The 11,452-nt window shown below is 39.8% G+C and overlaps 1 protein-coding gene across 2 annotated transcripts in view; it reads left to right on the forward strand.

Annotated features, from left to right (window-relative positions):
* Positions 1–11,452, forward strand: part of shcbp1 (SHC SH2-domain binding protein 1) — a 42,205-nt gene that overhangs the window by 16,182 nt on the left and 14,571 nt on the right. For both annotated transcript variants that reach the window (XM_061981039.1, XM_061981041.1), the window contains exons 6-9: positions 1,596–1,826; positions 3,665–3,842; positions 10,777–10,897; positions 10,964–11,095. In XM_061981039.1, coding sequence (XP_061837023.1) covers positions 1,596–1,826; positions 3,665–3,842; positions 10,777–10,897; positions 10,964–11,095 — 662 coding nt within the window. The remainder of the gene's footprint in view (positions 1–1,595; positions 1,827–3,664; positions 3,843–10,776; positions 10,898–10,963; positions 11,096–11,452) is intronic.

Genomic DNA, 11,452 nt, shown 5'->3' on the forward strand with positions numbered 1-11,452 from the left:
AATGTATTTCATGCAGGGACCATTTTGATATTTTTCATTTTAAAAAACATTATAATATATAGAATGTTTTTACCTTACCTCCCTTCAAGTTTGGTCCCTGGGATCCAGAAAAGTCTCAGTCATAAAAATGTTTTAAAAATAAATCACTTTTTTTTTTATTCAACACTTAAATGTCTACATCAACTTCAGGTCTATATGCCGATATAACGTTTTTTAAAAATGTTTTGTGCCCTATTTGTTAAAACCCAGTTTTTTTGGGCAAGAACACAAATTATGCAATATTTTCTCCAATTTTTTTTTAAGTGGAATGTTTGATGTGAAGTAATTGGCTCCTTAAATAGGTCAATAAATCATTATGAAAAAAATCCCACTAAAACTCTTCGGGACTGAAAAGGCTCCCACTCATAAAAGTGTTCAATATAAGTCATACATTACCGGTAAATAAAAACATCTTTCATCGCTTAAATCTCTAGATTAGGGGTGTCCAAACTTTTGTCATTGAGGGCCGCACACTGAAAAATGCAATCATTTAGGGGCCATTTTGATATTTTTCCTCCCTTCAAGTTTGATCCCGGGATTCCGGAAGGGCCTTAGTCATAAAAATGTTTAAAATAAGTCACATATACTTTTTTTTTTTTTTTTTTTAAATCTCTAGATCAACTTCAGGTCAGTCGATTATAAAGTTCCACAACTTTTTTTCATTTTGGTAACCAGCGTTTTCTACAGTAGACATGTGATTTTTGGTCTGTTTATTTTGTCAGCTTTACAGGAGCATTTTGCTGTTTTTAAGGAGCTTCGCCAAAAAAAAGCCAGTCAAAGATTATCTCCATGTAGGGTTTTTACAAAGTTTATTTTTAACTTAACTTGCACAAATGAGGAAAAAGAGAGGGCCTAAAATGGAGCCTTGAGGAGCACCACTACTATAATAGATAGGTTGAACTAATGACTACAGTAACACCTTAGTTACATTAATCACATTACAAAAACATGTTTAACTGTCAAAAAGGAGAGAACTTAAAGTGGAGCCTTGAGGAACGCCTCAGTTATGTAAATTACAAGTTAGGACCCAGTGTTCTATGTTTGCTAGCAAGGTTCAAATGTCAACGTAACCTAGATAGCAAAAAAAAAAAAGCATTGAAAGTGCTTGTTATGATTAACATTGAAACAATGTTGATTTTTCAACAAATTCTGACATTGACTCAACGTTGATTCAACTATATTGTCAACATTGAAATAACATTGATTCAACTACTGTACATATATATATATATATATATATATATATATATATATATATATATATATATATATATATATATATATATATATGTATATATGCATTACATAATACATTAAAACAATCAAGGATCTGCCAATATACAACACAAGCATTTTAGTGTATTTAGGAATTTGCTGCAAAAATATTTTTCTCCCAAGTTTTGAACTAAACCTGGGGCCCGATATGGTGTCATTCGGCCCCTCGGGCTGCCAGTTCAAAGGGTAAATAAAGTAGATTATGCTTCAAAAGAAACTGCGAGTGTACATGAAATGTACAAGTATTTGTCAATCTTATTTTCTCATTTGTCTCGCCGCAGTCACTATGACATCTTGGAGGAGAGAGTCCCGGCAGGTCTTGTGTCAGAGTACAAGATGTTGCTGAAGAAGTGTGAGCGCTGCTTCCATGAGTTTTCAGTGCTGCGCGGCAGCCTAGGCGGCGATTCCGACTCGGAGCTGGATAATGTGAGCATGGTGGAGGGCCTGAAGCTCTATGACACGGTGGAAACCTTCAAACGCAAGTTGAAGATCATTGAGAACCCATTGTTAAGGTAAGTCACTGCTCTCCAAACTCCTTTAAAGCAGAACTGCACTTATTTTGGAATTTTGCCCATCGTTCACAGTCTTTATGAGAGACAAGAACACACGTCTTTTTTGGGGGGGATTCTAAAAAACAACAACTTCAAAACCCTCCATTACCATTTTATGAAGTACAAACAATGTCAAAATTATACTTAAATGGGAAATAATAACCGTTAAAAGTACCGTATTTTCCGGACCATAAGGCGCACCAAATTAAAAGGCGTCCTGCCAATGAGCGGGTTTAGTCAGGTCTATTTTCATACAAAAGGCGCACCGGATTATGGCCGCATTAAAGGAGTCATATTGTTTTATTTTTTTTTCTAAATGTAAAACACTTCCTTGTGGTCTACATAACATGTAATGGTGGTTCCTTGGTCAAAATGTTGCATAGATGATGTTTTACAGATCATTTTCAAGTCGCTTTCTGACAGTCGCTTCAGTATGCGCTGTTTTGTGGGCGGTCTTATTTACGTGGCTCACCTTCGGCAGCGTCTTTTCTCCGTCATCTTTGTCGTAGCGGTGTAGCGTGCAAGGACGGGAGTGGAAGAAGTGTCAAAAGATGGAGCTAACTGTTTTAATGACATTCAGACTTTACTTCAATCAATAACTAAGCAGCATCTCCTCATCCGGAAATAGTCGAGAAATATGTCCCGTGAAAAAAAACGTCCGACCGGAACTCTCTAATAACTAAAGTTCCTTTGGTGAATTATGTAAACTCACTACACCGGTATGTTTTAGCGCTTTCATGACGACTTTACTGACAGATATAAGTAAGAACTTTACATTACTTTATATTAGAAATGGCAACAGCGGAGAATGAATGTTCCATAACAAGAAGATAGAGAAAAAGAAGAAGCTTATCGACTACGGTGTTGTCACGGACTACAAAGGCGAACTCGCACAAATTTTCAGGACTTATGCAGATCCCAAATACAGATCTGCAGGTACCAGAAGGTAAGAAAAGTTGCTTTTGCATACTATTGCGAACAAAACGCCAGATAATATGTCTTACCTTATACACACACCATAATAATACAATAATCAAGCGGTGCGGCTTCATAGCTTCCCAAAGTCGTACTAAAACATTTTGATGGATTTTTGAGCGCCGTGTGTAATGTTCTATATTTTCAGTGGAACATATGGAATTTTGTGTTGTTTACTTGAGTCACGTACACGTATCTCTTATGTGTGACTGCCATCTACTGGTCACACTTGTCATTTCACCATGTACCAAATAAAATAGCTTAGAGGTCAGTAAGCACAACCAAAATGATTCCATACAATAGGTGCACCGGGTTATAAGGTGCACTGTCGAGTTTTGAGAAAATGAAAGGATTTTAAGTGCGCCTTACAGTCCGAAAATTACGGTATATCAAACAAATCTTTAACGAAGTGATCACTGCAAACTCGTGCAGTCTTCCACTCTGCTCCCTCGGACTGGAGTGTGAACTACTTTTCTCGTCGTCTTTCATAAATCTTGCTCTCCGCTTGCTCGCCCTTTTTGATGACCTCTCAATGAACTCTGGAGAAACGTTTATCCTTTTCGCGATTTCAACGATTCGTACATCCGACAACAACACAAGCACAGGGCATTTATTCTTGGAGAAAGGCTAAATGGCGCGTCGTACCTATTGAGAACAGAGCTACTGTAGCTTGGCCACCAAGCGTATTTAATGGACAGGACGTGACGTCAAGGAATAGAGCGACTCCCCATTACATTATATGTTCTTGTCTTAGATAGGGATTGTAAATGATAGGCAAAATCAAGCCATCCATTGTTCTTATATTATTTTTTTTGCAACTCCAGGTATGTGCTAGGCTACAAAGGGAACGCTCGACATCAGTTCATCCAAAGTCGTGGGCAAAGGGAATCAGGCATCAAGGTGGTCCATGTGGTCACGGCCTCCTGCACCACCAACCAGCTCCTCTCCCTCCTCAACGACCGACTCTTGTCTGACTTTTCTTCTGAAGACACTCTGATCCAAGTAGGTACTCGACAGTGCGGCCTTTTGTCACACGAGTGACAGTGTGAGGGCTGTCAAGCGCAGGGCTGGAAACTATATATGTCGTGATGATAACTATTGATATTTTTTATGACTTATGGAAAATAACGAGCAGGAGAACGTATTACTTACTTAGGCCTTAGTATTCCCTGAGGAACATAGGCCGTCGACGAAAGCCTTCCATCCATTCCGGTCTTGTGCCCTTCGGTCGAGTTGTTGCCATGACAGCCCCTCAGCCCTCATCTCCTGGTTTGTGCTTCTTCTTCAGGTTGTTCTTGGTGTCTCTCTGTTTATTTTTCCCTGTGGGTTCCATGTTAGTGCCTGTTTGGTGGTTGATTTATTGGGTTTTCTGAGTGTGTGGCCTATCCAGCTCCACTTCCTTTTCCTGATTTGCAATTCTACTGGTTCTTGTTTGGTGAGTTCCCACAGGTTGGCATTGGTGATGGTGTCTGGCCAGTAGACTCCTGGGACCCGACGGAGGCAACGGTTTATGAATGTCTGTAGTTTAGTGAGTATGCTATTGGTGGTTTTCCATGTTTCTGATCCATACAGCAGGATGGATTTGACATTTGAGTTAAAGATTTTCAGTTTGGTTTTGAGCGAAATGTTTTTTGCTCTCCATATTTTGTTTAGTATGTTGAATGATGTTCTTGCTTCCCCTTTTCTGGATTTGACATCTTCATCTGCCCCTGCATCTACACTGATTATGCTCCCCAAGTATGTAAAACTGACTACCTCCTCTAATTGATTATGGTCAATTGTTATTGGTGTATTGTTCTTGTTATTGATACGCATGACCTTTGTTTTTTGTGAATTGATCTTAAGCCCAAGAAATGCAGCGGCTCTTTCTAGTTTTTGTGATTTGTCCTGCATCTGTTGGTAGGTGTGAGCCAGGAGAGCTAGATCTTCTGCAAAGTCTAGGTCCTCCAGTTGTTCGGTAAGGCTCCACTGTATGCCGGTTTTACTGTTTTTGGTTGTTTGGTTCATGGTCCAGTCAATACAGAGGAGGAAAAGGAAGGGCGAGAGCAGACATCCTTGCCGCATCCCAGTCAGGACCTCGAAGGCCTCCGATGGGCATCCGTCATGTAAGACACGACATCGCATCCCTTGGTAGGTGCTCTTAATGATGTTGATGAGCTTCGGTGGGATGCCATAGTGTGCCATCAGCTTCCACAGTGTCTCACGGTCGACACTGTCAAACGCTTTTTCAAAGTCTATGAAATTAATATATACCGGTGAGTTTCATTCCATGGATTGTTCTATTATAATCCTGAGGGAGGCAATTTGGTCAGCACAAGATCTTCCATTTCTGAAACCAGCCTGGTTTTCTCTCAGTTGTGCATCGACCAATTTTCGCATCCTTTCTACTAGTATGGCGTTGAGAGGAGCATAATTCCCCTGTATTTTTTACACTCCCTGAGGTCTCCTTTCTTTGGAAACTTTATGATGTTGCCATCTCTCCAGTCTGATGGGACTTTTTCTTCCTCTCAGATAGCTTGCATGAGATGGAAAAGCATGCTGGAGGATGTTTCGATATCTGCTTTGAGAGCTTCTGCTGGTAGCTCATCTGGCCCTTCTGCCTTTCCTGCTCTCAGGGCTTTGATGGCCTTCCTGATTTCCAGTTTGGTGGGGGGTTGCAGTTTATTTCAAGCATGATTGGAGCTGGTGGAATATCTGCAGTGAGTTGAGGGGGCTCTCTGTTGAGTAGGTCTTGAAAGTGATCAGTCCATCTCTGGAGTTGATCTTCCTTGTGTGAGGAGGGTACCATTTGTGTACCGGTATTTAATATGCATTAGGGTTTGTTTAAATTTGCCGGTGAGCATCTTTGTGGTTAGATAGAGTTCTTTCAGATTATTCTTTCCTGCTGCTTCCTCTGCCTGCTGTGCTAAATCCTCGATGTACTTATTTTTGTCCTTAATAATAATAATAATAATAATAATGGTTTAGATTTATATAGCGCTTTTCTAGACACGTAAAGTGCTTCACAGAGAAGTGAGAACCCATCATTCATTTTTACAACCCTTCTGACACTCTTCTTCACATTCTTGTTTGCTACTTCATATTCTCTTTGTGCTGCTGCCTTTCCTGCTCTAGTTCTGCATCTGTTAACTACCTAATTTTACTCCCTTCTCTCACTCACTTTCTTGTGGGTTTCTGTGGATAGCCAAGGTTTGTTTGTGGACTTTTTTCTCCCTACCACTTCTGCACAGGTCTCCTTCCATGTGGTCTTCAAACCTTCCTAAATCCCTTCTACAGTTCCTGGTGCTTGTGTTGTTTGGTCCTGTAGTGCTTGAAACCGGTTGTGTAATGTGACTTGGTATAGTTCCAAAGTGCCTATATCTTGGAATTGCTGTATGTTGAATTTGATCCTCCCTCCTCTTTGTTTCATGCATTTCAATTTCAACTGGAACCTTGCTGTGACTAGGTGGTGGTCAGATGCAGCGTCAGCTTCTCTTCTACCTCTGACATCAAGCAGTGAGCGCCTGAATTTCCGGCTAATGCAGATGTGATCAATCTGGTTTTCATTTGTGTGGTTGGCAGAAACCCATGTTGCTTTGTGGATGTCCTTGTGTGGGAAAATGGAACCTCCAATAACCAAGCTGTTGTCTGGGCATGCTGTAGCAAACCTTTCTCCGTTTACATTCATTGTTCCAAGCCCTTGCGTTCCCATTATCAGCTCATAGCCATTGTTATTTCCTCCTATTTTCGCATTCATGTCCCCCATTAAGACCATGATGTCCTTTCCTTTCTTTGTCTGACGAATGTGGTATAGAAAATTGTAAAAGTTGTCCTTCGTTTCGTCCTCTGCATCGTTGGTAGGGGCATAGCGTTGTACTACTTGAAGGTTTATCTTCTTATGCGTGGTATGGAATTTTGCAGTAATGATCCTTGAGTTGATGGGTTCCCAACTGATGAGGGCCCTCTGAGCTTCTTTGGATAGCATGAATCCTACACCCTCTGTAAGTGGTGCAGAGTCTTCTGGGTGCCCTGAATATAATATGGACTCATCAATGACCAGTTTAACCTGCCCCGACTGGAGCCATCTGGTTTTGCACAGACCCAGGAGAGATATTCTGTATCTCCTCATCTCTTCCGCTATAACTGCTGTCTTTCCCCCTGCATACATGGTCCTGACGTTCCATGTTGCAATGTTAGTGGAGTGTCTAGGGGTCAGAAGAATCGGACGCACCGACTCCTTACGGTTTTCCGAGTGCATCGTCATTTCTCTTTGGTTTGTATAACCGAGGAGACTTCCTTTCCAAGACTATTGGATTTTTTGGTTTTCGTCAACGTTTCTGTAGCAAGGATTTTTTATGGGTAGGGGTTGCTAGCCCCAAGCCTAACCTTCCACCATTTCTGGTTTCGGAAAGTTTTGGAGTTGACTTGTTAGTCCTCTCGCCTAGTCTATTGTCTTCCAGGTAATGGGTTACAGTCTCATACCACGTGAGACCAAACAGACATAGGGTCGTGTACAAGCTGTCTCGGCACGTCAAGCCCAGTCAACTCCTGCTACTGTGTAGTGAGAGCCGCACCAGCCACAAGCAATGAAACTGGTGCAAGCCCATCCTACCAGCAGCGTGAGACAGAGGAGAACGTATATTTGATTGGAAATGTAATTTTTCTATGATTACAATGCCTATCAAGGCAGAAAGGAAACACAAGCATGGAAAACACTCCGACCGTTGAAACAAAATTGTAAAATCACATTGAAACACCAGATGACACGACCAAACTTGATACTGTTACCTGATTGGCTGTCGGCGTGTCACGCCCACTGATCAGTGATCACTTCCTGCGTTGCTTGGTTACCGGAGGGCTTCATGATTATGGCGAAAATAATCATCGCAATTGTTTTAACTGATATTGTAATCACGATTAGTTATTCATTTGAAAACATCAGTGTTTATTGTACCAGCAAAACTCAACTAGTTAAAAAAAAAACCTGGATATAAATTAGTAACTAATAGACCACAACAAGTAAAATAATAATAATAGCAATAACAATACATTTAAATAACAATAGCAATATAAACTATTCTGTTTCAAGTGTTTTTAATTAAGTTTTTTACCTTTTACACTTATTTTACCACCATACTGTGTGCTTTGTATGTCAAATAAAAGTTTATAAAATGTTAATTAAATGCAAAAATCCTCACATTTATTGGACAATATTGATCGAATATTTTAGGTCAAAGCATAATGATTGCTTAAATGTATCAATAAGTGCTTTAAGTACATTATGCTTGTGTAAGGTACTTTATTTTGTAAGCGCAGTCAGACCGAATGCGTGGCGCACCGCGCTATTGTTGTGAAGGGGGGAAGTGAGCTTGACGAGTAAGGAGGCGACTTGAAGTTCTTTAAAAAAAAAAAAAAAAGAGCGAGCTTCTCAATTTGCGACCACTGTTTGTACATTGATCGTGTCTGCAGTGATCACTTTGTAAGATGTTTGTTTGAACATATGATTTGTTTGAGAAACTTTATTTGATGCAATCCAGTTTATTCTCGACTATACTAGTAGTGTTTGAGAGCAGAACGAAACGTAAAGAAAGGACATTAGATTGTGTTATTTTGTGGTTGCTATGTCTAAATATAACCAGAAGACCTGCTTGTGCAAATAAACTAACGTCATGTTAAGTTCTACTAATAAATATTTGATTGTTGGTCCAATCCACCGTATTTTCATTCTCCATTTTCATAACAGAAACTAAAAGCTTAGTTGTTGTTATGCAGGAAAGACAAGTGCTTTATTGGACACAGATGACCACATTATAGCGTCTTTAGTGATATTTGTTAGCATCAAGAAAATATTCCTCATAGTATTAATAAAGTAGATTAATAAATCTCAACAGCATATACTGAATCTTGATATCGCTAGCAAACATTGCTGAACAACAGGGACATCTACAGCTAAATAATGAGACAAAATATCAATTTGACAGTAGGGCTGGGCGATATGGCTTTTTTTTAATATCTCGATATTTTTAGGCCATGTCACGAAACACAATATATATCTCGATATTTTGCCTTAGCCTTGAATGAACACTTGATGCATATAATCACACCAGTATGATGATTCTATGTGTCAACATTAAAACATTCTTGTTCATACTGCATTAATATATGCTCATTTTAAACTTTCATGCAGAGAGGGAAATCACAACTAAGTCATTTGACCAAACCTGTATTTATTAAACAGTTATTAAGCAGTGGCACAAACATTCATGTCATTTCAAAACAGAAAGTGCAAGTTTGTCTGAGACATTTTAAAACAAGCTATTAGTGCACTTTTGTGCATGATGTCACTAAGATGACATATCAAAACAACACTAAATTAAAGTGCACTTTTTATACAGAACGCCACTACAATAGTTTAAAACAAATAAACTGCACATTTGTGCATGATGTCACACAAGATATTTCAAATAACTGTCAAATAAAAATGAGCTGCATAATAGGAAATCAAATAGTGTATGTCTTCGCTATGTGGTAGGTTCCTGCGGACGTTATCTCCTTCTGTTGTTGACTATTTTTTTTCAAACGGTGTTTATGTGGAAATGGTTGCCTCGGCATTTTGTTGGTGTGGCACCGAACGGAGATGTTGACATGCAATGTTTCAAGCACTCTTCATTCTCTAGCAGTTGACTTTTCAAATGATGCTACATATTAGCAGTAATGCTACTTTTTGTAGCAACGCTTTTGCCCCACACTTGACAAATTATATTTGTCTGTTCGACATATTCCCACTTGAAGCCAAACCACCGCCAGACGATGGACCCCCTGCTGTTTTTCTTGGGAATTAATTATTCCTTCATTTGTTACCAGATTCGCACCTTCTCTCTCTCGTATTACCACTCGCACCACAGCTAATGTTACTCATGCCGCTACCTCTCTGCTCCGTGAGGGCGTATACGTATGTGACATATGTAAGAAGGTGCGCTTGTTTTATGTCTCTGTGAGAAGGAGAGACAAGAAAGAGTGAAAAGAGCCTGTAGTGTAATGCCCGCAGCTAAAAGCAACTGCGTGAGAACGTATACTCGAATATCACGATAGTCATTTTCTATATCCCACAGAGACAAACCCGCGATATATCGAGTATATCGATATATCGCCCAGCCCTACTGCAAACAAACTTTTTTCTCATTAGCGTCATGATCACAGCAGCACTCGTTATGTCAATTAAAATACGTCACTTAGCGACGCACCAATAAGTCCAACTTTGTCTTTCACAGATTGTTTAATTTGTGGACCCCTCAGATGTAAAGACATGATGTGCCTCCAGTTTTTTCTTCTCTAAATACAGTTTGTGTCAAGTGAAGTGAGGTTGTAGCGAGCAGTAATGTCTTGGTGATGATAAATGCTTTAAATCTTTCAAAAATATTTTTTTAAGATTGTATAAATGCACTCCATCACATTTGACATAATATTTTCATAATCACTGTTATATTTGCCTCTAAGCCTTTCAAAATAGACCCAAATCTGCACTGATGCAGGTAAATAAAGAGTAGCCTGATGGGACTCCAGACCTTCGCCTGCATCCTAGTAGTGCCTCCATGTCACGTGATTGCAACCCAGCGATAAGAATAACAGACCGAATTAATTTTACACAGACCATATAACTTCCTATTATTTTTAATGCGCGTGTTGACATTTTCTTTTCTTTCTGCCTTAAAGCCGAGGGCATTATAATCTGAGGGAGGTTACATTTGATATATTTTTCTCCTGGTCCTTATTTTCCATAGGCCATAAAAAATATAAATAATTATGGATATTGACCAACATAAAAAAGGTGATACAGTTTTCAGCCATATCGCCCAGCCCTACTGTACTTTTAGTACATGACTTAATCTTCTGAGGGCAACTAAGGTGTCACAGTATACACAGTAACTGTTTTTTTTTCTTTCCTTTGTGTGCGTAGTTCCATAGCGACCCTGTTTCAGCCGTGGATTCTTGCCATCACGGGGACATGGTCTTTGTACTGCCAGGAGTGTACAGCGTTTCCAGCGCCATCTTCCTTCCAGACTCCATCACTGTCGAGGGTAAATGGTATTTTTACTTGGTAGTACATTTTTGTTGTACTGTACTTTAATTCATATCCCTACTAGGGTTTGGACTCCCTGATGAGGTGGTGATCGAAAAGAAATATAGCGGAGACTCCTTTGTTGAGTCCACAGGAGCTGACGTCAAGATTTCCAACATTAAATTCATTCAGAATGATGCGATTGAGGGTATTTTATGTGAGTATTGCGTCTGAACACACGTCACGGCCTGCCATGGGACAACTAACACATTTAAAGGCCTACTGAAATGAGATTTTCTTATTTAAACGAGGATAGCAGGTCCATTCTATGTGTCATACTTGATCATTTCGCGATATTGCCATATTTTTGCTGAAAGGATTTAGTAGAGAACATCGACGATAAAGTTCGCAACTTTTGGTCGCTGATAAAAAAGCCTTGCCTGTACCGGAAGTAGCAGACGATATGTGCGTGACGTCACAGGTTGTGGAGCTCCTCACATCTGCACATTGTTTACAATCATGGCCACCCGCAGCGAGAGCGATTCGAACCGAGAAAGAGCGAGGATGAAAGATT

The sequence above is a fragment of the Nerophis lumbriciformis genome, linkage group LG20 (assembly GCF_033978685.3).
Source record: "Nerophis lumbriciformis linkage group LG20, RoL_Nlum_v2.1, whole genome shotgun sequence".
NCBI lineage: Eukaryota > Metazoa > Chordata > Actinopteri > Syngnathiformes > Syngnathidae > Nerophis > Nerophis lumbriciformis.